At 47.2% G+C, this 26,614-nt stretch overlaps 1 protein-coding gene across 2 annotated transcripts in view; it reads right to left on the bottom strand.

Moving 5' to 3' along the window:
• HS6ST2 (heparan sulfate 6-O-sulfotransferase 2) overlaps positions 1-11,363 on the bottom strand; it is a 355,745-nt gene extending 344,382 nt beyond the window's left edge. Inside the window, exons 1-2 of one of the 2 annotated variants that reach the window (XM_049766665.1) lie at positions 10,947-11,363; positions 9,474-9,992 (exon numbers count right to left, since the gene is read on the bottom strand). In XM_049766665.1, coding sequence (XP_049622622.1) covers positions 9,474-9,992; positions 10,947-11,341 — 914 coding nt within the window. In that variant the 5' untranslated portion in view covers positions 11,342-11,363. The remainder of the gene's footprint in view (positions 1-9,473; positions 9,993-10,946) is intronic. The other variant, XM_049766664.1, reaches the window with a different exon arrangement.
• Positions 11,364-26,614: the final 15,251 nt, after the last annotated feature.

Here is a 26,614-nt window from a genome sequence, read left to right as displayed (position 1 = left end):
CCTTCCTTTCTTGACTGCACCCAGCAATATTCAGGAATTGCTTCTGGAAATATTGAGGGACTGTAGAGGGTACCTGAAATTAAGCCAGGGTAGGTAACATGCAAAGTAAGCACTCTATTCACTGTACTATCTCTCCAGCTCCTAATATTCCATTTCACAATTGAGATAGACTCAACCATATATCAGAGATCTGCCCCCACCATCTATCCAAACTCCTTAATTCTGCATTTGACCTGCCCTCTTTTATTTAATATTTTTATTTAAACAACTTTATTACATACATGATTGTGTTTGGGTTTCAGTCATGTAAAGAACACCTCCCATCACCAGTGCAACATTTCCATCACCAATGTCCCAAATCTCCCTCCTCCCCACCCAACCCCCACCTGTACTCTAGACAGGCTTTCTATTTTCCTCTTACATTCTCATTATTAGGATAGTTCAAAATGCAATTATTTCTCTAACTAAACTCATGCCTGTTTGTGGTGAGCTTCATGAGGTGAGCTGGAACTTCCAGCTCTTTTTTCTTTTGTGTCTGAAAGTTATTATTGCAAGAATGTCTTTCATTTTTCTTAAAACCCATAGACGAGTGAGACCATTCTGCATCTTTCTCTCTCTCTCTGACTTATTTCACTCAGCATAATAGATTCCATGTACATCCATGTAAAGGAAAATTTCATGACTTCATCTCTCCTGACAGCTGCATAATATTCCATTGTGTATATGTATCAGTTTCTTTTTTATTTTACTTTTGATTTTTTTATTTAACCAACTTTATTACATACTTGGTTGTATTTGGGTTTCAGTCATGTAGAGAACACCACCCATCACCAGTCCTCTTATCTTAACCTTTATAAATTTGAAGGTAAATACATAACCTTGGATTTAGAGGTCTTGGTTTTGGCTCTCATTGCTCCCATTAACGCTGTCAAGCAATAATAATACTTTCTTCATCACGTTTGCTGATTAGACCAATCTGCTCTATAAGGCATTGGACTTCTCTCTCTTAGATAAATTCTGGCAGTGGTATGACACTTTAAAGACATGAATGATATTCAAATTGTTTTCAAACAAAAATCCATCTACTTTAATAAATATCAAAAATAACAGATTATTCCTTTCTACTGAAGGCAGGATGCTACATCTTCCTTAGAATAAACTGGGCAATTTCACAAAATTTTGTCTGATGAAAGACAGAAGGATTATCCCTTGTTTGTTTTTTGTTTTGTTTTGTTTTGTTTTTGAGTCACACCCGGTGGTACTCAGGGGTTACGCCTGTCTCTGAGCTCGAAATCGCTCCTGGCAGGCCAGGAGTGGGGTGGGGGGCGGCCATATGGGATACCAGGATTTGAACCACCGTCTGTTCTGGACTGGCTGTGTGCAAGGCAAATGCCCTACTGCTGTGCTATCTTTCCATTTCTCCGTCCCTGTTTGTTTGGTTTTTGTCTGTTTATTTGTTTGTTTGGAGACCACAGCAAGTGGTGCTCAGGGGCTACTCCTGTGTCTGTGCTCAGAAGTGACCCCAACAGTGCTTGGTTGAAGCATATGTAGTGCCAGGAATCAAACCAGGGGCAGCTGCATACAAGGCAAATATTTTAGCCCTTCAAACACCATCATTTTGTTGCTATTCTGTACTTTTTGTTCACAAATAGTATTTTAATATAATATTGAATATTATTGAAGAATCTGCTACATTACCTTAGCTAAAGGCATTGTAAATCAGTGTCTAAATAAAAATCGCCAAAGATAGGCTGGAGTGAGAGCAAAGCCCTTGCCTCACATGCAGCTGACTGAGTTTGATCCCTAACATCCCGTATGTTCTCCCATGAACCACCAGCAGTGATTCCTAAGCATCTTAGGGTATGGCCCCAAAACAAATAAAAAATTACCTTGGAATCTGGAGCACAGCAGGTAGGGTATTTGCTTTGTATGTGGTCGACCTAGGTTTTATTCCCAGCATACCATATGGTCCCCTGAAACTGCCTGGTATATTTTCTGGTGCAGAGCCAGAAGAAATCCCTGAGCATCATAGAGTGTAGCCCCAAAATAAAATAAAATTTTAATTTAATTTTTTAAAAATTACCATAGAAACAGCATAGCAGGTTAGGTCCTTGCCTTGTACACAGCTGGTACAAGCTGGTGTTTGACCTGACACCCTACATGGTCTTCCAAGCACCACCAGAAGTGATCCCTGAGCACCACAGAATGTGGCCCCCAAATAAAAAATGACCAGAGTGGTAGTACAGCTAGTAAGGCACTTGCTTTACACACAGCTGGCCCAATTTCAATCCCTGGAATCTCTTATTGTTAGTACCCTGAGCACACTATATATGGCCCCCATACCAATAAATAACTACTATATATTTAAAAAAGAATTTAGAGCTTTGGGGCTAAGGATATAGCTGAACATTCAGTAGCATGTTTTGCATATAGAAATCCCAAGTTCAGTCCCACCACTATATTTATTTCTCTGAGTACTATTGAAAACGACTTTCTCCCTCTATATTGTGCAGAGCCAAGTGTGAATTAAAATAGAAACAAAAATAAAACAGAAATGGGAGGAAAAGTGATAGGGGCATGTAAGGGAAGATTGGAGCAACCACTATCGAGTTTTTACTAGGATCCTGACCTTTTAAAAGAAAGCCCCCCCACCCCCCGGGCCGGAGAGATAGCATGGAGGTTAAGGCGTTTGCCTTTCATGCAGAAGGTCATCGGTTTAAATCCCGGGGTCCCATATGGTCCCCCATGCCTGCCAGGAGCAATTTCTGAGCATGGAGCCAGGAGTAATCCCTGAGCACTGCTGGGTGTGACCCAAAAAACCACAAAAAATAAATAAAATAAAATAAAAAATAAAAGAAAGCCCCCTTTGAAGGCCAAAGAGTTAGTACATGGGGGACTGGAGAGATAGCACAGAGGTGTCTGCCTTGCAAGCAGCCGATCCAGGGCCTAAGGTGGTTGATTCGAATCCTGGTGTCCCATATGGTCCCCCATGCCTGCCAGGAGCTATTTCTGAGCAGACAGCCAGGAGTAACCCCTGAGCACCTCCGGGTGTGGCCCAGAAACCAAAAAAAAAAAAGAGTTAGTACATGGGTGACCCCAGTTGAATCCCCAGCATTGCTTATGGTACTCTAAACCCTGCCTAGAATGATCTCTGAATGCAAAGAATAGAAGTAAGCCCTGAGACTCACCAGGTGTGATCCCAAAACACACAAAAAACTTTTTTTAAAAAGTCCTTTTTTCCGGGCCCGGAGAGATAGCACAGCAGTGTTTGCCTTGCAAGCAGCAGATCCAGGACCAAAGGTGGTTGGTTCGAATCCCGGTGTCCCATATGGTCCCCCGTGCCTGCCAGGAGCTATTTCTAAGCAGACAGCCAGGAGTAACCCCTGAGCAACGCCGGGTGTGGCCCAAAAACAAAACAAAAAAAAAGTCCTTTTTTACAAAGAAATACAGGGGGGTGTGGAGAGATTGTCAGTGGGTTGGGTGGTAGCCTTGTTTGTGGCTGACCCGGGTTCAATCCCCAGTATCCATTTTGATCCACTGAGCACAGCCAGGAGTGATCTCTGAGCACAGAGACAGAAGTAGGTGTTGAACTTCCCTGGGTATAGGCCAAAAGCAAAGAATAAATAAATAAATAAATAAATAATAGACAAAAATAAATAAAAAGAAATGAAGGCTGAAGAGAGCAGCAAGTAAGGTGCATGCCTTGTACACCTCCAACCCAGGTTCCATCCCCAGTACTGAATATAGTCTCCAAGTCCTGCCAGGAATGCTCTCTGAGCACAGAGTAAGGAATGAGCCCTTAGCACTGCTGGGCATGGCTCCAAACAAAATTAAAATATTAAAATATTAAAATTCAAAATGAAAAGAAACAGAAAACAATTACCACGATTTTTTAAAATAAGTGAATTGAAGCCAGGGAGATAATACAACAGGCAGGATACTTTCTTGCACTCATGCTCAATCCCCAGAAACTTATAGGGTTCCCCAAGCCCTCCTGGTGTGATTCCTGAGTGAAGAACTAGGAGTTTCCCCTGAGCATCACTGGATGTGGCCCCAAATCAACAAGAAAAAGAAAAGAAATAAATAAAAATAATAAAGAAGTAACTTCTGGGGCTTGTGAGATAGTACAATGGGTACACAGAGCCAGGAGTAAATCCTGAGCATGTCCAGGTATGGGCTAAGCCCCTCCAGAGAAAAAAAATTTAAAAAACCACAGACAAACAAAAATTTTCGATGATAAATCAAAAATATAAAATTACTTAAAGGAGTGACCCAGATACACTTCAAAGGTGCTAGATTACAAGCCATGACTTTTCAAACCCCATCACCACAAGGACCTCTTACTTAGCACTGCTGGCTATGGGATGCCCTCCAATATTTCCAGACCAAGAAGCACGGTTATCTAGCAGCATAGTATCTGTGTGCATTATTGTGCACTGCTGTACTAAGTATCTCCAGAGTGACTCTGGGGCCCCTCAAAACATCTGGGGAGAGTTCAGAACATCTGAAAGCCTCCCCCTCAAAAAAAAAAGAAGAAAAGAAGCAAGCTTTTTAAAATAGGGATTCTTGGAGTCCCCCCTTAGGCATAATCTGGATTTTAGGTGACATCGACAGTTTCTACCAGTTGCTGGTAAATTTTGAGCTGCTAAATAAACAGAATTTAACATGAAAAAGATGATCAGAAGCAGATCCCCTCCTCCAATCACTGTCAGCTGGGGTGTCAGCCTGAGCAGTACCTGGCCAAGAAGAATGAAGCTAGTAGTATTTCTTCTTCGGGTCCCATTGACATTCCTCCCATTGACTAAGGGGTGCATACAACTTGTATACCAACACAGAGAATCTGGCCTGAAAAAAAGCCCACAGAACTTGGGAGTCTGAACAGCTGGGGAGCTGAACAACCATGTTTGGATACGTCCTCCAAAACGGCCTCAAAAACTGTAGATTGAGCAGGACCCTTCTCTGACCCCCTAAAAACATATTGGGAGACAGATGTTGGAAATACATGTCCTAGTTGGCTTTAAAATTTTTCTTCTTAATAAACAACTTGTGCCTTTTGCCAGCCAAGTACTCTCTCTCCTCTCCCTCTCTCCACCCTCCCTCTGTCTTCTCCAGGCAACATGATCACAGTCATTTCTATTCAGCACTTAAAAATCACACCAGAATTTTCCCATCCACCATTTCACATCCAGGCAGGGAAAGTTCTCAAAGGGAACACTGGATGCAGGAGTCAAAATCTTGGCTTGCAGCCACAATGGCCTCTTCTGCCTCACCCCAATATATGGATGGTTGTGAGTTGAAAAAAAAATGGTCCTTGTTACTGGTGAGAGCATCCTTCCTTCCTGGTCAGCTCTGCCATGATTTCCAACATGTATACTCTAGAACTCCCAGCAAGCTCTGGGCCCCAAGGATCTACAAATCAGTTCTCCTTCCACTGAATCTAAAATCGACTCCAATCCCTTGTCGGAGCTCCAACAATATTAAATGATTGAAGTGACATGTAGAGAGTTGCTTCACTTGGTGGCAACCTCTAAGGTACCCATTCTCCTGAAAACCTCCTGTAAAGCAAGACACATCAGTACAGCCAGGGGTGCCATGTTAGACAGAACAGAAATCAGATGCCCGTGCTCAGTGACCTTGAGTATGTCCTTCAGCATCTGGGCTCTAACTGTCATCTGATAAATGGGGGATATTGGGCTTAAAGATGATGCGCATTTGGAGAGAAATATCAGGGATGTGGCAGTGGCGTGTGTGTGTTTGTGTGTGTGTGTGAAAGCTCCTGAGAAAGTGGAACTACTGGAGAGCCAGGAACATACAAGCCAGGAACAGGTTCAGGTACAAGGTCACGCTGGCATGAAAGAAAGGCCCAAGTGTGGAATTCCCAGGCCAGACAGATGGAGCATCTTTCTCCGCCAGTTCAGCAGAGCGGAGACCACCAGCTGGCACGAAGAGGCTGCGCTAGGTCGGAACTCATCCCCCGAGACCAGCTCCTCACTCACATGAATCACTGCCAGCACGGCAAAATGTTTACCTCACAGACACACGCACAATCTCTCTTAGACACTCTCTTGCACACGCTCCCATACTTGCCACTCGCACCCCCACTTGCACGTAGACAGTGTCTTCCACACTCATGCTCTCACATACGCCTGCACTCGAACTCCTGTGCTCATTTTCACACATGTGTCGTCACCCTCTCTCTCAGACGTTTCCACACAATCTCTCACACTCACACGTATGCACTCACATGTACACTCACATATCCTCTTACACAAGTACCGCACATTCACTCGCTCTCACACACATGCTCTCACATATACCCGCATTCACACACATACACTCACAATCACACTCACAGACACACCCCAACTCACACACAGATCCTCTGCACACAATCACCCATATATAGATCCTCTCACACTCATTCTCCCCAGTTCACAACACTCATTATCTCACACATACTCAAGTTCTCCCTCTCACACCCATACTTCCTCACACAATACACTCGCTCACTTTCATTCTCACATACAATCAAATACACACACCCTGTTCTCACACTTCTACTCATTCCCACTCTTTTAACACATATGAACCCTCTCACATACATTCTCACACACATGGTCTCCACCACACATTCAGACTCTCACAAATACGCTTCCACGTTACTACACTACCCCGCTATTGACTCACATCTATTCCCACTCTCGAGCTCTCTGACACACTCTCACCAATATAGTATTTCACTCCCACCCTGATACATACCCATTCTCACACTAACACAAAATCACATACAGTCTCTCTCTCTCTCTTTCTCTCTCTCTCTCTCACACACAAACACGTATATACTCCCACTCACATCCAATGATACCTTTGCTCTTCTACGATTATCAAAATGGTTCTGACAGCAGGGATTTGTCAAACCCTGCAAAATTCTGGAACCCTCAGGCTATCTACCACTATTCTTCACGAGGAAGATTTCTGAAGGTGGGTGGAACTAATGAAAGCAGAGGAAAGAAGATGCCCTTGAGATAGCAATGATGTTTTTCTCTAGCAAGTGTTACTGCGTTTTTGCAGATGCTCTGAGATGCAGGCATTTTGATTCTTTCAAAAGTGGTTCTTCTGTGATTAGACTAGATGGCACTGTGGTACCAGCCCTTTGATAGCCAAGCAAAACCTCATTTCATTGCAAACAAGGTTGCCTCGATGGAGGATCATCTGAGAAGCCTCTGTTGAGGGCTCCTGGTTATCTAACGAGAGAAATTTGGAAGGAACCAAGTAGATAGCAGAAGCCACCAGACAAAATCTAAGTCACATTAATCATCTGTCTTTAGAGATCATTTCCCAACCATTCTCCACACACCCAGAAGGCTTCGAAGGTGCATGTGCTCTGTGAGACCCCAGACACAGTTTGACTAATGCCACAATTAGTGCTGTCAACTTTTATTTTTGTCCCGAAGATAATTTTCCATACTACTGTCCTTACCATTCCTTGTGACATCCACAAGTTCCATCAGCAAATTATTTTTTTATATTCTCTATTTGTTAGGGACCATCCTAAACACCAGAATCTTGGGGGGGCCCATGATTTTCAAATTCTCATAGTGGATTGAGATGGATATTTTCCTGAAATTAAGACCCTTTAGAGCTGAAAGAAAATCCATCAGTGCTGTCAAAGAAATTGGTGCTCAACAGAATCTACCAGAATTCCCACATTCAAGAGAATACACTGGTGAGGGTTAAGTCATTGTCTTTCATCCCACCAACCTAGGTTCAAAAATAGCAGTACCATATAGGGTCCCCTGAGTATGGCCAAGGGTCATTCCTGAGCACAGAGACAGGAATAGCCCCCAAGCAATGTTGGGTGTGCTCCCCCCACCAAAAGAGACAGAGGAGGAGCTGGAGAGATAATCTAGTGGGTAAGGCACTGAGCCATCACTGGTTCTCTCTTGGCACCACAAAGGGTACCCCCAAGCCCTGCCAGGAATGATCCTTGAGACCAGAGCCAAGAATAATCCCTGAGAACTGCCAGGTGTGGCCCTAAAAGAAAAAAAGAACAAAACAAGGACTCTGGAAATGGAGGGACAGACTCTGGAAATGGAGGGACAGAAAAGTGACCAGAAAGCCAGAGGGTTTCAATTTCTGATGCAGGTCACAAGAAATTGCCCTGATGGTTGTAGTGGTTGGGGAACCTGCAAAGTAAGCCAGATCAGAGGTACCCAAGCCCCACAGTGGAGAGGGGTAGGTGGGGTCCTGGCAGATGGGCCAGTAGCAGCCTCTGGCATCTTCAGAGTCACCTCCACAGAGAGGAAAATAATTTCATTTAATTTCAAACATGACCTAGCCCAGAGATCCAGGGCAGAAATGATTCCCCTGGGGAGGGGGGGGGGCTCTACCAGATTAATCTTCCCTGAACCCAAATTTATTGTTGGAAGACTGACAGAAATGGGACCCTTGGCTGCAGCAACAGCACTTTAACAACACTCCCCTTCCTTCCTGGCATTCCATGACCACCCCCAAACCCAGCGTCGCAGCGGGATGTCGGAAGGGGCCTGCCAGGGCTCCCAGAGACACTGGCTCCAGGCGCAGGAGACATAAATCAGTTCCCCCCTCAACAGCCTGGCTTGTAAGCGGGGTGCCCTGGCTTGGTCTTCGGGCTACCCTAGTGAGTCTGAGCCCCACTTGGGATTATGATCGCATCCCAGAGAGCCCCTGGGACAGCAGGGCGCCCTGCAACTCTGGCGAGGAGGCACGGATGCCTGTCGGATGCCTGTCGTGCACGCAGGCAGTCTCAAGGGGCGCAAACTGGGTACCAAGGGGGATACCTTTGCTAACCACCGCCGAGGGACACCCACTTGGCCTTCCAAGGAAAGGAGGGGTGGCGGGTAGGGGACAAAAAGTCAGGCAATAAGATAAAAACTCCAAAGGGTCAAAGAAAAAGAAGCGAGAAGCAGCCAAGTGAGGAAGAAGGAGGGTGTGCGGGCTGCAAGGGAACGGATAAGATGGGGTTCAGGAGAGGGGCGCGAAAAGGGGAGACAATGCCGGCGCGGGAAACAGGAAGAGAGAAGGAAGAGGTGGGGTGTGGAAAACAGAAGACAAACCAGGAGGGACTTGGGGACGCCAGGCGCAGAGCGAGCAGAGCGAGCGCGGGTTTTTTTTTTTTTTTTTTTTTTTTCTGTTTTTTTCTTTTTTCCAAGCGCTCTCAAGGGGAGCCAGCATGCGGTACCCAGTCTAGATAGCGGCTGGTGGGGTGGAGGGTTCGCTGCGAGCCTCCTGATCGCTTGCCGGGCACAACATTGACCAAAACGCAGAATGACAGAGCGGCTCGGGACCCCAGGCGACCCATCCAAGTGGCCAAGACGCAAAGAGGTGCGTCCTTGGCGGGGTGGCGGGTGGCGGGCGCGGGAAGCAGCCTCTCAGGGCTAGGATGGCCGGAACCCTGGGGACCCCGCGCTCCCTTTCCAGGGGTACATACTCACCTGGACGGTCTGAGCCGGGCGTCGCGCTTGCCGTCCACCACGGAGGGCACGCAGCTGGTGAGTTCGGTCCAGTCGGCGTGCAGCCCGCAGCTCCAGCCCGTGGAGAACCTGGAGAAGAGCCAGGTCTCTCGCTTCCCCGGTCGGTGACAAGTGCATTTCTTCTGGCCCACGCGACACTCGCACGGCTGCTCCAGCTGGATGTTGCGTACCAGGTGGCGGCCGAAAGTGGTACCCCCCGTCTTCTGGATGTGCAGAAACACGATCAGGTCATCGCCCTTAATGTCAAAGTCGACCTGGCGCAGGAGATCGCCGCGGCTGAAATTATAACGGGGAACGAAGCGGGCCGAGCTCTCATCCTCCGAGCGGTACGGGTCCGGCAGCGGGGAGCTGAAAGCCTGCAGGCGGAGGAGCTGGCATTCTGTGCCGGGGCACACGTACTGGAGCACGATCACCGCAAAGAGGAAGAGCATCACCAACGCCAGCAGCAGCTTGTTGGATTTCTCATCCATGTTCCCGACGCTAGGGGAAACCCAAGCTCGTTACGTCAAGCCCGCAGAGGAGCCCGCGCGCTTCGACGTGCGCCCGCGCCGCCCCCTCCCCCTGGCGCCGCCGTTGCGCCCCTTTGCCCCCCTTCCCTTCGCACCGAGCACTCCACGGCGGCGGCGGTGGCGGCGCCCTTCCCCGCTTCCTTTCTTCCCGGCAGGCTCAGCGCTGTGACTTCTGCCGCACACCCCCCTCCCCCGCTCCCCTCCGGTCGCCAGCTCTCTGCCCCCCTAATACATACCCCCCATACACTCCCGTAACCCCCAGCGCCCGAGCTGTCCGGAGACGCTTCGCTGGGGGTTGGTACCCGCGGGACCCCGTCCGTCCCGATCGCTCTACTCCCCAACTCACGCTTCTACTCCCCAACCCGAATGTCTGTCTCGCTCCACTCTCGGGGGGCTCCTTTCTCACCCATCCATCCATCCCCATTCTCCTCTGCCCGCCGCGGCCGCGGCCGCGGGACGCTCTCCGGGGGCGCTTCTGGTCCCCCTCTAAGTCCCCTGGGCGCTCCGGCCGAGTCGCGGGCTCCCTCCCCAGGCAGGCGCCCCGAAACCCGGCTCTAAGCCCGCACCAAGCACATTACCCACCTTTGAGGCCGTCTCGGGTGAAGCCGGAGCCAGCCGGGGCTCCCGATCGGAGTTTGTCCCCCCGGAGGGGAGAAGGAGCCTCGCCCGCCAGCCGAGCTTTCCCGGCCGGCGGAGACGGTGCGCTGCCCGCCCGCCACCCGCGCGCACGGCCGGGCGCAGGGGAGCTGCAGGGTGGCCAAAGGCGCGCTGCGCCCCGCCGGAGCCCCCCGAGTACCGCAGCCCCGGGCCAGCGGGAACTTTGCGCCCTGCCTGCCTGCTTGCCTTCAGTCCCGCTTCGCAGCTGCTTTTCCTCCCCTCCCGCTCTCCGCGCGCCCGGACCCCTGCATCTCCCCCTGGAAGGTACCTGGCCAGGGGTCCGAAGATCTTGGAGAAGATCGCACCGAGCACGTGCTTGAGCGAGTGGCCCAGGGCGGCCAGGCCCCGGGTGAGCAGGGCCCGGCAGAGGGAGCCCAGGTCCCAGCGTCTCCGGAGGTCGTGCATCCGCCTGCGGCGGCTTCGGGGCACCAGCGCGGAGAGAGAAACCAGCGCAGCTCCCGCCAGGGAGGAAGACGCCTTCAGGGGCTCGTCCAGGAGCGGCGGCGAGGGGGTTCCGCCAGACACACCCCTAGGAGGGCCCGCGCGGACTGAGGCGGCGGCGGCTCCCGGCCGGCTGGCTGCCAATTCGGCTTCGAGTCTGGAATGCCGGCGGGGACAGGTGGTGCGGGCGGGCGCCCCGGCTGCACACGCAGGCAATGCCATTCCCCCCTTCAGGCAACTCGGGGTACTAAGGAGCCGGAGCGAGCTGGAATTTATGTAATCGTGCCTCGCGCCTAAGAGCCGAGCACGCCACCCAAGCTGAGCACTGGGCTCGCTCGCTCACTCTCTGCTGTCTTGGGGGGAAGCGGGGGTCACTCCTGGGAGCGCCTCACAGCCACTTTGGCTCGTCATTTCCACCGCCCCGAAAATAGCTAAGGCCAAAATTGGACCTTTTTCCCCCCTCTCTCTTTTTGCCAATTTTCATTCCCTATCGGAAGCCGGGGCCCCAAAACATTAACGAACCGACTCTGAGCTTCACCGAGCCGAAGCTCATCCGTCCCTCTCTCTCTTTTTTGGCCGAATCCCTCTCACTTCAAGCCCCCGTTTCTGGGACACGAAGGAAAATGAAGGGCACGAATGAATGAAAGATCCATGATGAAACGCTTCCTCAAAGAGGCTTCTGTCCAAGGCGCTCTGTCTACGGAAGAAACTGAGGATCAGAGAGGGTTGCGATGTGCCCAAAGTCACACAGCACAGCCCCAAGATCTGAACGCAGGAAAAGGGGCACGCATACCCATTTCCTGACACCAGCATCACCTTTTTTCACTAAATCCCTGCACCCTACACCCTCTTTCCTACACCGTTTTCAAAGGGCTCTTTTCAACTTCAGAGTCACAAATAATAATAGGAAGAGTGGTCCCTTTAAGGCAAGGTTGTTCCCAGCAATTCTGATTGTCCCCATGTCACTGATCAGGTGGGGCTTGCAGGCTATGGGGTGCTGGTGTTCTAGTCACTGCAGAAAGGGGCTCCGGACTGCTGAGAACAGTGCTCCTGAGCACACAAAGGTGTTAAGTGGACAGTGCAGGCACTTCCTCCGGAGACAGGCTTGCTACTGTTGCCAACAAATCACTCGGTGCTTGCCTGAGCTTTTGAGCATCTTTCCTGCCCTCTTTGTGTAATGTAGCAGAGAGCACTGTTCTGGGACACTTCCTGGCTGATCACTCGCCCCTCTGGCCCCACAATATTCTCCCTTGTGTCAATCTTGCCCACAGTGAGGGTGACCCTAGCACAATGAAGGTAGGGTCCCTTTGCAGGTCCTTCACAGCTCTGCCATTATGGGTGACCTCCAGAGACTTACCCAGTGCCAGCTGGACTTTTTTGCCCTCTAAAACTTAATTGGGTTTGCCTGGTAGCAGATACAGGGAGCTCCTGGGCATCCCGAGTTTCAAGCATGTTTTCTCTCCTGGTGGCTACAGCAGAACATTCCCTGAACTTGCATTAAGGAACCGGATGCAAAATTCATGAGGTGGCCCTGTTGGCTTCCCCGAGAGCTCCCCTTGCCATCTAGGGCTCCAGAGACACTTCTGTTTCCCCACAAGACTTGGGGTGGCCCCAATTCATGGAGCTACCAGAAGAGTTTGCCTCTTTTTTGACACTTGATTTTAGAGCAGTGCAATCAACAATACCTTTTGGGCTAGGGTTTCAGCCATGTGATGATTCAGTACCACACCCACCGCCAGTGTTTCCCCTCTACATACATCCCCCCACCATGGTAAGCTCAGTTCTGTACACTCATTTTCAGGATCTGTTTTCTCAGGGCATTTGATGCCCCACATTAGAGAAATTCTTCTGTGCCTCTCCAGTCTAGCTTTCCTCAGCACGACACTCTCCAGTTCCATCCATGTAGCCGCAGATTGCACGGTTTTGTCTTATAGCCAAGTAGTAGCTTAAGTCTGTCCAGTAGGTGGCCCTCCTCATGGGGTCCTAAGCGATCTTCTGCCGTGAATTACTTCATTCTAATAGCATTCAGTGGGGGTCTGTAAGAAGACACTTTTGGAAGGAGCTTTCGGCACTTTCATGCCCCCAGCAGCTAAGTCTGGAAGTCTGAGTGAGAGTTCAGTGAGATTGGAAGCAGGGAAGGTGCCTGAAGGGGGAATTGGTAACCAGGACAGAGACCAATTTGGATTCAATCGTGTAGGTTGTGCAAAAAGGTATGCATGCATTTGTGAATGTACACATGTGGACATGCACACCCACACATGGGTTATTTGCTAAATAAAAGGAACAGGGCAGAACTCCAAAGTGTTGTTGGACATCTAACATGTCTCTGACACTAGAATGTGTGTATATACAGCAGCTCGTAGCAGTGGCTTTCAGACATCGGTGCAGTTGGAACCCTTTGAAAGAAACCTGTTCAACTGACCATGTTGATCTACAGGAAGGAGGGTTGGGGGGAATCGGTGAACAAGCTACCTGGGGACAGTGGTGGAGAGATATTGGGTTTGCACAGAGAGATCACACACATAATACATAAATATGAATACTATTGCAATGAATGTTTACTGGAGTAATAATTTAGGGAACTTGAGGGCCACTCCTAGTGGTATCCAGGGGCTACTCCTTCCTGCTCAATGCTTAGGGGTGCATGAAGTGATGGCACTTAAACTTAGACCTCCCAGGTTCAAAGCAACTCTTCTATCAAGCCCTTTGAGGTACCTATCCAGCCCAATAAGACAATTTTTCAAGAAAAAAAAATTTACCCCCCCAAAAAGGTAAAAAAAAGCCAGGAAGACGACAAAAAATGATAAAGTATATGTCTGGCATTCATAAAGCATTGAGCTCAATCACTGGCACCACCTGGTTACTTAAGTATCATCTGGGATATGGGGCCGGAGAGATAACACAGCCGGTAGGGTTTTTGCCTTGCACGCTGCCAACCCAGGACGAACAGTGGTTCGAATCCCGGCATCCCATATGGTCCCCTGAGCCTGCCAGGATATATTTCTGAGCTCAGAGCCAGAAGTAACCCCTGAGCACCACCAGGTGTGATCCAAAAAGCAAAAAAAAAAAAAAAAAAAAAAGTATCCAAGATGGCCCTGTTTGTTAGCCCCTAGCAGTGCTATTTAGAAACATTGGGCCATCAGGCATAGACTCAAGATGGTCCTATTAAAATGTATATACACTATGGAGACTGGTGGGATAGTACAGGGGTTAATTAATTCTTTTGCCTTGTATCCCAACCACCTAGCATCAAATCCCATGCAACACATATGGTGTTCCGCTCCTCACCACCAGGGAGCACTCCTGAACACAGAGCCAGGAAGAACCCCTGAACGTGACTGATATGGCTCCAAACAACAACAATAAATAAGCTTTGAACTACTAGTCTACCACATTGGTTATATATTACTGGTTCAAAGTCTGAGAGATAGTTCAGTGGGTAAGGCATTTACTTTGCTCTTGACAAGACCTACTTTGTCTATTGAGAGACTAACAGGATTAGAGGACACAAGCCGGAGAGTTCAGATGCCTTGTGCTCAGGAGACCCTGCATGATGCTGAAGCAGCCAGTTCCTCCTCTGGGGTTCAGCTGCCCTATTAGCCCCTTTCCTAACCAATCACTCTAAGTCCTACACCTTCTATACTCTTCCTTCAAAGTCAAAGATCTATTGAGCCTTCAGGTCACCACAGAGGGGAATTAGGATGTAGTTCTTCAAGTTATGTGTATGGGGTCTCCTATATTCCTGTACCCCACTTGGCAGTCAGCAGTTGGGGTTGTTCTGCGCTTCCGTTTTAAGAGTGGTAATGGCATACCCCGTTCAAATATCTAAACTGGTGGGGCCGGAGCGATAGCACAGCAGTAAGGCATTTGCCTTGCATGCGGCCAACACAGGACGGACCCCGGTTTGAATCCCGGCATTCCACATGGTCCCCTGAGCCTGCAAGAAGTGACTTCTGAGTGCAGAGCCAGGAGAAACCCCTGAGCACCACTGGGTGTGATATATATAAACTGGAACAAGAGGCCAGAGAGACCTGCAGGGAAGGCATTTGCATTTGCATTGCACTCAGCAGATCCCAGTTGGATCTCCAGATTCACACCAGGAATGATTTCCTGAGTGCAGCGCCAGGAGTAACCCCTGAGCATAGCCACATGTGACCCCAAAACCAACCACAAACAAAAAAATGCCCTATACTATCTTTCTGACCCACATGCCTAATCTTTAAAAAGGTTCATAGACTCCACAGTGGGTCTTTTTGTGACAAAAATAAAATTTTTGTCACAAAGATCAAAGGTAAAGGATGGAACAAATTCATTTCTGTCAGTACATGTCACTCACACATGAATGAAAAGTTAATGAAAGTGCTTCTCTGAAACTCAAGCTTTACTTTTCAATACAATTGATGTGCTATGCACATGACTCAGTATCATCCATCACACCCCTCACACTCACACACAAAGCACTATGTTTTATTTCGTTTACCTTACAAAGTAAGAGGCAGAGGGAATTTTTTTGAGGGTGGAAGGTTTGGGCCACACCGAGCAGAGCTCAACGGTCACTCCTAGCAGGACTCCAGGAACCCTCTGGAGTGCCAGTGCCAAGAATGGAACTGGATCGATCAGCTGTGTGCAAAGCAAGCCACCTATCTCTGTACTACTGCTCCAGCCCTGAGGGTATTTTTAATTGAATCACTGTGAGATACACAGGTACAAAGTGGTTGATGGTTGAGTTTTAGTCATACAGTGTTCCAACACCCAGCCCTTCGCCAGTGTTCATTTCCTGCTAGCAATTTCCCCAGTTTCCCTGTCATCTTCAATCCTATAAACCTGCCTCTATGGGAAACACTTTGTCTCTAATCTATTTATTATCTATCATCCATCTATCTATCTATCTATCTATCTATCTGTCTGTCTGTCTGTCTGTCTGTCTGTCTGCCTGCCTGTCTATCATCTGTCTCTATTTCTCTCCCCCTGAGAGAATTTTTTAAAGATGCCTAACAGACACTGGTGTGATGTGTATATGATAACTGAACATGCATTGTAGAAGCAAGATAAACCTTGAATGAGATTCATAGTATATATCCATAATGGACATATGAACTCCATCATGACATATTCTTTGTGTGCAGACTAGGAACAGACTGTTCCTGATGAAGGACTCCTACATTATTACTAACAGCGACAGACAGCTCATGAGAGAGCCACTTTCTGCAGAGTGATTTTCAAAATATGATTTATCCTGAGCTGGAGAGAGAGAAAAGTGGGTAGGGCGCTTGCCATGCTTGCAGCAAACCCAGTTTTGTTCCCCAATATTCCCAAAACTTTTTTTGGTTTTTGGGTCACACCCAGCATCGGCTCAGGGTTTACTCCTGGCTCTACACTCAGAAATAGTCTCCAGCAGGCTCAGGGGACCATATGGGATGCCGGGACTCGAACCACCGTCCTTCTGTGTGCAAGGCAAATGCCTTACTGCTGTGCTATCTCTCCGGCCCCCCCAAAACTTTTTTTTATAAAAGGGATTTATTAAGAGTTATTTTGGACTGCACCCGGTGGCACTTAGGATTCCTCCTGGCTCTATGCTCAGAAATCACTCCTGGCAATCTCGGTAGAACATATAGGATGCTGGAATTGAACCTGGGTTGGTCCCATGCAAGTCAAATATCCTTCCCATTGTGCTATTTTTCAGGCCCCTCATGAAGTGTTTTTTTGAACCTAGCCTTATGGAGAAATAGCTGACAGATATAACTGTGTGCATTAAAGGCACACAGCAGAGTAGTTTGGCTTCTATAGATTGTTATATTATTTCCACCAAAGGTCTAGGTAACAACTTTCTTCTCTAAGTAGAAAAAAGAACCCACTGTACTATCACACTGGTCCTATTGGTTTGGTTTGGATAATGCTCAGGAGTTATTCCCAGTTCTGTTCTCAGTAGTTGCTACTGGTGGCCATGTCTTACTGAGGACAAAACCCCAGCCTTCTGTATATGCCAAGCAGACACTCCCCCTCTCCAACACTGTAGTTTTTCAAACTTTGTTCAAATCACCCATGACAACTGCAGGACTCTATCCCTTTGATAGTCACTTTACTTATTTTGACCTTAATTTCTGCACTTCTAAAATATCCTGAGGGATCATTTTTTAAAAAGCTGGTTTTGATGTCATAATAATAAAGAAACCCAGGGACCAGAGCCGTGGCACAAGTGGTAAAGCTTCTGCCTTGCCCGTGCTAGCCTAGGATGGACTGCGGTTCAATCCCCGGCATCCCATATGGTCTTCCAAGCCAGGAGCGATTTCTGAGTGCATAGCCAGGAGTAACCCCTGGGCATCACCTGGTGTGGCCCAAAAACCAAAAAAAAAAAAAAAAAACCAAAAAAAAAAGAAAGAAAGAACAAAGAAATCCAATCTCAAGTGGGTTTTGGTGAAAAGGAGAAAGTATTGGTTTGGAAATTGCATCATCACTTGCCATTCTATCAAAGCTCCATGAACCCATTCAGTCTCAGTCTTCTGATCCAGGAAATTGGGACCAGTGCAAACGACCTCACATCATGGGACTCTTATGCAAGTTAATTCAAATAATCTGCCTTAAGCACATTTGTCTAGATCCTGAAAATGTAGACTGTTGGGTGGGGTGAGGAGGGCTGAACAGCTGGAGATCCTCAGGGCTTACTCCTGATAACCACAATGCTTAAATTTAAAAAATATATTTTAAAAAAGAATTGCTCCTGGTGGGCTCAGGGGACCAGGATTGAACCTGTATCAGCTATATATAAAAAAATTCTATACATATGCTAAACTATTGCTCTAGCCATAAGAGGAGACAGATTTTGGTAAATTTTCATTTCACTTGTCTTTCAACTACGAGTATCCAGAATATGATATCTCTGTGTTATGTCTCACAAAAGAAATATGCGCATATATTAGGGGAGGCCCGCACCCCTCAGTGTTCAGAACTTACTCCTGGCTCTGCACTCAGGGGTCACTCCTGACAGGCTCTTGGCACAATATGGAATACTAGGGAACCAAACCCAGGTCAGTTGAGAACAAGGCAATACTCACTCTGACCCCAAAGGAACATACACATATTTAAAAAGTGATGGCTGGCCAGGAGCCTAATTATGACTGAGGCTAAATGAGGTCTCCATCTCATTTCTTCCTTAGCTTCCATTTCATAGCCTCTGCCCTGGATCTTTCCAGTGCTTGGCTGACAGGAAATCCCATGGTTTTCCCCAAGACCTCTGCTCCAGACAATTGCATGAAGAGTGACATGAATACAAGACATCCCTTTCAGGAGACATCTGCAAGAAAGGGGAATGAGAGCAAGGCCTAGTCCTAAGAAATGTGCACTTCAATAAGATCCTGAGTCAAACTGAACAGGGCAGTGGAGGAGGCTCTTGGGAATTGGAAGAACAGAGAGTGCTGAGAAAGTAGATAACTTACAGGGCCAGCCTCCTCTTAAACTCTTTTTGAACTTTTAAGTTTTTTGTTTATTTTGATTTGGGGCCACACCCCATGGTGTTGAGGGCTTACTCCTGGCTCTGCGCTCAGGGAACACAATTGACGATGCTCAGGGGACCATATTAAATGCCAGGAATCAAACCTGCATCAGTTACTCTTTTCGCTTTGTTATCTCCCCCTTCTCCTTTCTACATTCTTGGCACTCAGTTTTGGTTCTGTGTTCTTCAGAATGTAATAATTGATTTGGCTGGAGCATTTTTAGTTTGATGTTTATTCGTTTCTAATGTTTTTAAGACCAGATCTGAACATTCATTACTGCCTAACTTACTCCTGGCTCTGTGCTTATGGATCACTCCTAGCAATCTTTTTTTCGGGGTAGAGGGCCACACCCAGCAGCGATCAGGGTTTACTCCTGGCTCTGCCCTCAGAAATTGCTCCTTGCAGGCTTGGGCGACCATATGGGATGCCAGGATTCATTCGTCTGTGTACAAAGCAAACATCCTATTGCTGTGCTATCTCTCTGGCCCACTCCTAGCAATCTTGAGGGATCCTATTTGTTGCTGGGGTTCGAACCCTGCTGTGCTGCCTGCAAACCAAATGCCTTAATTGCTGTCATTTGGCTTCAGCTCTGCCTATGAAGTCTTCGCAATAGATGAACATAGTTGTTGAATTGCTGACTGATCTCCTAGGAAGGAAGTTTTACATTAGAATAATAAAATTCAAAACTATTCAGGACATAACTGTGGTTTGAATCCCGACATCTCATATGGGTCCCCAAACCTGCCAGGAGTGTAGAGCCAGGAGTAACCCCTGAGTGCTGCCTGGTGTGGTCCAAAAACAACAACAAAACATCCAAAACCTGAATAGTGGGACTGTGGCATATATTACAGCAGTTAGCATGCTTGCCTTGCAGTCAGCAAACCCAAGTTCAATCCCTAGAATTCCTTATGGTCCCCCAAACACCTACAGGAATGATTTTTGAGCACACATCCAGGGGTAACCCCTGATCATCAAAGAGTGTGGCCCCCGAAGAAAAAGTAATCCAAAACCTATGTGTCTATCATAGGTCAAAACAAAAAAGGAGGATCTTTAAGACCAAATTGCTCTCAAGAGAATTTTTTGTCATGACAATAGACTTGAAGGGGATTGTCTTATAAGAGTAAAACCAGGAAAAGAAGAAATTTGTTTTAGAGAACTTATGCCGCCTCAAACTAAATGAAGCTTAACATTTTGTTGGTCTGGGGATCACACCAGATACTGCTCAAGGACTTACTTCTGTCTCTCTTCTTAGGGATCACATAGGGCTGGAAAGACCCAATTAGTATCTTTAATGCCACCTTCACTCCATTTGCTATATCTCTGACCCTGTAAAGTAACTTTTTATTTTGTTTTTTTGAGGCCACACCTAGAAATATTCCTGGGTTACTCCTGGTTCTAAGGAAGCCAGGTATTGCTCCTGGCAGCACTCAAGAGACCATATGGGATGCCAGAGATTGAACTCAAGTCGATCACGAATAAGGCAAGCACCCTATAGTATCACTGTAGTCCCCTGCAAATGAACTTTTAATTCATTTATTTATTTTTGTTTTTTGTTTGTTTTTGTGGGCTACACCCATTTGATGCTCAGGAGTTACTCCTGGCTATGCACTCAGAAATCGTTCCTGGCTTGGGGGACCATATGGGACGCTGGAGGATTGAACCGAAGTCCGTCCTAGGCTAGAACGTGCAAGGCAGATGCCTTACCACTTGCGCCACCACTCTGACCCCAATAATTTTAATTTAGTGTGACTCTGAGTTCCTAATGCCCTTGGCTGGGCTCTATAGCAAAACCTGGTTCTGTAGAGTTCTGTATAGGTTCACCAGTTCTGTACAGTTTTTCAAAAATCCCCATTTCACCAAATGCTACTGGAATACAGAAAGCCAAAACATTAGAGCAGCAGAGGGAAGTACACTTGGCAACTGACACTTTAAACCATCAAGTTTTTACTGAAGAATTAAAAAATATCATCTGGTAGGAGGGTTAGCCAAAAGTAGAAGACAATATTAAATTTCTCTCAGAGAAGAGCATGTGATTGAGAGGGGCCCAAGTCGGTGGTCGTGGAGTGCAGGGCTAGTGATCTGCTGGGTGCAGGCATGGCTGATCCCAATGAAATCTCCAGTCTGTGAGTCCCAGCAAGCTGATGTTAACCAACATCAAGAATAGCTCCAGAACTGAACACCTAGTCTGTGTCAAGTGATTTACCTGCCAAAAATGAAACTTGTCAGCAACCCCCTATGGTAGTGACATCTGTTGTACTGATTTTACAGGTGAGTAAGCTGGGGTGCAGAGTTATGGCTACAAAGCTAAGAAGTCTCAGAGCTGGAATTAATTGGAATATGAACCTAATTTACAGTCTGCAATCACTTGTGTCCCCCCAACCCACCTCTGCCCCAGTAGTTCTCATTATTGAGCTCATGAATGTTAGGGCATAAGATGGATTACATATGTCCTGTCCGAACTGCACTCTCAAGGGGTGCTGGAGTAGTACAGCAAGTAGGACGTTTGCATTGCAAAAGGTCGACCTAGGTTCGATCCCTGGCACCCCATATGGTTCCTCAAACTCCACCAGGAGTAATTCCTGAGCACAAAGTCAGGAATAACCCTGAGCACCACCTGCTGTGGCCCGAAAATAAAAGAAGGGGTAATGAAGGCTGGAGCAGGAAGAGGACTTGCCTTGTATGCAGATGACCTGAGTTCAATCCCCAGCAGTATATATGGTCCCCCTAATCCCTGAGCACAGAGCCAGATGTTAGTCATGAGGATCACCAGGTGTGGCCAAAAAATAAACACTATCAAGGTATACACACAATTCCCATTTTTAAGCAAAAGAGCCGAGTAGAGAGAAATTTGTGTGTGTGTGTGTGTGTGTGTGTGTATGTGTGTGTGTTCAAATATATGATCTGAGGTCTCTGAAGCAGATAAAGGAAGGGCCCTAGAGCTTGCATTTTGTTTTATTTTTATTTTATGTTTTGTTCCTTGACCACATATGAGTTCTCCTAAGTTTGTCAGGAGTGATCCGAGAGTGCAGAGTGAGGAGTGTGCTCTGAGCACTGCCAGGTTTAGCTCAGACCCCCTTCCCCAATTTTTTTCTGGATCCAAGAAATAGTACTGGGTAAGGTGCTTATCATGCTTGCAGTCAACTTCAGTTCTCAGGGCAAGACCAATGATAGTGCAACAGGTAGGATGCTTGCCTTGTCTTTGGTCAACCCAGGTTTGAGCCTCAGCTTCCTAAATGGTTTCTTGAGCCCACCAGGAGTAATTTTCTGAGCACACAGCCAGGAGTAACCCCTGAGCACCACTGGTGAGATCCTACAAACAAAAACAACAACAAAATAAACAAACAAAATATAAATGAATTGAAAAAAAACTAGTTCTCAATCTCTGGTACGAGATAGGGTCTCCTGAGCACTGCTACAAGTGATTCCTCAGCTTAGAATCAGGTATGACCACTTAGCACAGAGCCAGAAGTGTCCTGAGCACAGGATACTAATGTTCCATCACAATAGTATTTGTTCTAAACTGGTTATCAAATTACTAAGTGATTCCCACAGTTATGAATTTTTCAACAAGAAAGTTATGCATGCATTTACATGTGAGGGGACGGCAGCCCTAAGACCAAAGGCACTGGGCCAAGGCACAGCTTGTATGCATTACTAGTATTTACCACATTTTTTTTGTTTGTTTTTTTTTTGGACCACACCGTGCAGCACTCAGGGATTACTCCTGGTTCTTCACTCAGAAGTCTCTCCTGGCAGGCTCAGGGGACCATATGGATGCCAGGATTCGAACCACCATTCGTCACAAATTGGCTGCATACAAGGCAAATAAATACCCTACCTCTGTGCTATACCCCTGCTTACCACTTCTTCAGGGTTCTCCAGCATGTATTCAAACACAGGGGAATGCCCAGGCACCTCTCAAAAGAGCTGGCACAGAGAAGGCATTAAGAGATGCTAGCTTCTTTTAATTTTTTATTCATACTTTTATTTTGTTGGGGACCAACCCCAGCTGTGCTCAGGGATCACTCCTGGTGGGGCTTAGCGAACCAGATGCAGTGCCAGGAATCTAACCCTACTTGGTCACATGCTGAGCTGTCTCTTTAACTAACAATCCACGTTTCTGCCTTTCTTGACCAAGGAAAATAAATAAATAAACAAATGGTTTTGTTTGTTTGTTGCCTTTTTTAGCCAGGCTCAGAGATGAGGCAGTGCCAGGGGTTGAACTCAGGCAGCTAGCTCAGCCTTTGAGTCATCTCTAGATCTTAAAATGTTTTGTTTTCCTATTAATGCCATTCTTGTTGTTTTTTTGGTTTGGTTTTTGGGCCACACCCAGTGATGCTCAGGGGTTACTCCTGGCTCTGCACTCAGAAATCTTTCCTGGCTTGGGAAACCACATGGGACACCGGGGATCGAACTCAGGTCTGTCCTGGTCAGCTGCACTCAAGGCAAACTCCCTACCGCTGTGCTATCGCTCCAGCCCCTTAATGCCATTCTTTTTTTTTTACAAATGTATCTAAACACTCTAATGTATCAAGTTGTTCATAAAACAGTTGTTTCAGGCATTCAATATTCCAACTCCAATCCCACCACCAGTGTGGCATCCCCTCCTGCAATGGCCCCAGTTTTCCACCCACCCCTCAAACCTGCCCCCTTAGCAGCCATAACATAATTTATTTTATATAGCTGCTTAAGACAAAATTGCAAATGGAATTATTACAAAACAGATCAATATAAGAGAATTTGTGACCATTGTTCTATCTCACAGTGGTGTTATTTACAAAAATCATTGTCTAAGGATTTATAACTGGAACTCTAATATCTTCACCAGACACAGCTAGTTTTTGTTTATTTTGTTTTGGTGGGTTGGAGGAGAGTTTGGGACCACACACGTTGGTGCTTACGGGCCATTTCTGGCTCATGTGCTCAGGAGTGACCCCTGGTGGGGCTCAGGGGAACATATGCGGTGTCAGGAGTTTTGTTTGTTTGTTTGGAGTGGGGGTGTTTTGTTTTGTTTTGGTCCACCCAGAGATGCTCAGGCTTACTCTTGGTTCTTCACTCAGGAATTTCTCCTGGAGTGCTTGGGGGGACCATATAAGATGTCAAGAATCAAACCTACATGCAAAGCAAATGCCTTACCAGCTGTCCTACAGCTCTGGCCCCTGTGCTGGAAATTTGAACCCAGATTGGTTGCATGCAGCCTTAAGCCCTGGACTATCCTGCAGAAAAAAAGGGCCATTGTCTCAGAGAACATTGGTGTAGAGAAATTCAGTTCACAGGCACAAACCTAAAGGTAGCAAATTCTTTTATTTGTGACACTGGCCCTAAAGGCAGTGAAATTCTGAGGACACTCTGAGCAAGCAGGATATTTTCTAGCCTGGAAAAAATCAATCCATCCACACGCCACCTCCTTTCTGCTGTGGTCCCAGAAAGCCTCTCTGGCGGCCAAGAAACCATTTTTGATCACCTTTCTTTGCACGCAGTCCCTTCCCTGTTGAGGAGGGGGTTGAGACAGCTTCCCAACTCTCCCCCACGACAAATCCCACCCTTCATGGCTGGCGCCAAGAGCATGCCATTGTGGGCTGTGGCATCAATAAGGCCATGTTTGGCCTTGCAAACACAGTGCAGTCTGTGTCACTAGCCAAAACCCAGTCACAGAACAAATCCTTGCTGTTTGAGACTGACTCAATAAAGCTGCTTGTCGCAAGCCCAACAGGCGACAGGCAGTTGAAGTCAAATAGAAGACGCTCTGCATTTCAGCCTCCACCTTTCTATCACTCCAGCTCTTGCCAGCGGTTTGGTAACAAGTTAAAGCAGAAAGGGTCATTTGGTGTGTCCACGCTTTCGGGAAGGGAGCCAGATCCTGAGTTCCCAGCGGCGCCGTTTCTGGCTAGTGGATTAAGAACAAACCAGGTGCCATAGGGGGCCGCTTGGATGCAGTGACAGCAGCCACCTTGTCACCGTGGCGACAGTAAACTGCCAGGACAATTGCAGGTTCAGAAAGCGGCCGAGCTAGTTCTTTGTTGGCTGCAATCTGCAGCTAGGGGCCAGATGTGATTTATCGTCATCCGCCTTAGATACTTAGACCATGACATCCTAAACCGAAATATTTTATGCTGCATATCCACTGGAAATGTTTTTCTTCCGCCCTCATTTTTATCAAAACCTTGAGAGCCAAGACAGCCAGATTGTATCACACAATGAGAGGGAATTGGTCTAACATCAAAAAATCGCTCTGGAGATTTTTATTTGCTCCTCCCCACTTCCTTTGTGCTCTACTAGCCACTGGAGTTAGTCAGTTAAGACACACACGAAAAAAGAAACCTGAGACCAGTGGGTGAAGACTAAGTTGAGCGGCCTTCAAGTGGATCCTCTCCAAACTGTTTCGATTTTTTTAGGGGTCTGGGGGCCAGGAGGTCACACTGTTCCATACTCAGGGCTTATTCCTGATTCTGCACCCAGGAATTACTGCTGATGGTGTTTGGGGACCACATGGGATGCCATGGATAGAACCTGGGTTGGCTGTGTGCAAGGCAAATACCCTACCTGCTGTGCTATCACTCTGAACCTCCACCTCAAAATGATTTGCTACTACTTGGCAGGAGTCCTTCTCAGGAACATGTTCAGCTTCATGTGAAAGAACACAAGAAGTTTTCCAAAGCCAATTAATCAAGGCATATGGGGATGGCGTAAATATAGTGCAGCAGTTTAAGGTGTTTGCCTTGCACACGGCCTACCTGGGTTTGATCCCTTGCACCTGCTATGGTCGCTTAATCCTCTCCAAGAGTGATTGCTGAGTGCAGAGACTGGAGTAATTCCTGAGAACTGATTAGGTGTGGCCCCAAAGCAAACAAACAAAAGCAGAAAGGAAAAGAAAAATATCAGTACGCTGTGCACTGATTTCTCTCTTCCTCCATTCACAGAAGGCTGCAGGTCTCCAAGGCTTGGGGTCAGAGCTGCAGACAGCTCCTTAATCTTTGTAACCTGAGCGTCTTTGCAGAGCTGGGGCCCGGGGTCAGGGCCCTCCTCCAGGCTGAGGCTCCCTCTAGGGTATTCAGTGAATTCCAAGTCAAGTCCAGGCTCGAGTCAGCTGCTTCCATTATGAATCTTTTGCAATTTGCTACATGGCTGGACCCTATGTCTTGAGGATTGGAATCTCCTGGCCAGGGATTGGATTTCACTTTCCATGTCTATGGTGCTTGCACCAAGGTTATTAATATAGTCTCGACCCCAGGGATCAGATTGAGAGCAAGCTGGATTTTACATCAGAGAACTTGGATGTTAGGTTGATCTGAGCCCTCAGGAGACTGAGTCATCCAAAACAGCTAAGCACCCCTCGCTTGCCTGCAGTCACAGCATCTTCCTAAATCAACTCCACTCCCCCCCACTTCCTCCTGTGCCTGGAACTGCTTGTGACACCTGCAGGGAAGACAAAGATCTCAGACACACCTCAACCATTACTGCCACCCAGCTGTTAGTGACTAATGCTCATTGGAAAGGAAGGACTGGGGTCAGAACCATAATACAACAGGTAAAGTGTTCGTTTTGCACATAGAAGACCTGGCTTTGATTTGCAGCACCCCATATGGTCTGCCAAACACTGTCAGGAGTGAATCCTGAGTGTAGAACCAGGAGTAACCTCTGAACACTGCCAGGTATAGACCAAACCCCAAAATATACAAAAATAAAAGGAAGCCCTGGTCTCCCATATGGTCCCCCAAGCCTACCAAGGGTAATTTCTGAGTGCAGAGAAATCTCTGAGCACCATTACATGTGGAACAAAAACAAATCAATCAATCATTCAATGGACAAGGGGCTAGAGATATAGTACAGTGGGTAAGGCATTGCTCTGCATACTGGCAACCTGAGTTTGATCTACCAATCCAAACCAGGTTCAATCCCTGGTATCCCATATGGTCATTGGAGCAATGCCATAAATAATTCCCAAGCAAGAGTTAGCAGTAAACTGTGCACATCTCCCAGTGTGGCACAAAAACAAAACAAAGAA

This window comes from Suncus etruscus, chromosome X, assembly GCF_024139225.1.
Source record: "Suncus etruscus isolate mSunEtr1 chromosome X, mSunEtr1.pri.cur, whole genome shotgun sequence".
In the NCBI taxonomy this organism is placed as follows: Eukaryota; Metazoa; Chordata; class Mammalia; order Eulipotyphla; family Soricidae; genus Suncus; species Suncus etruscus.
The sequence above is the reverse complement of the archived record's forward strand: the minus strand, read 5'-3'. Positions and strand labels throughout refer to the sequence as shown.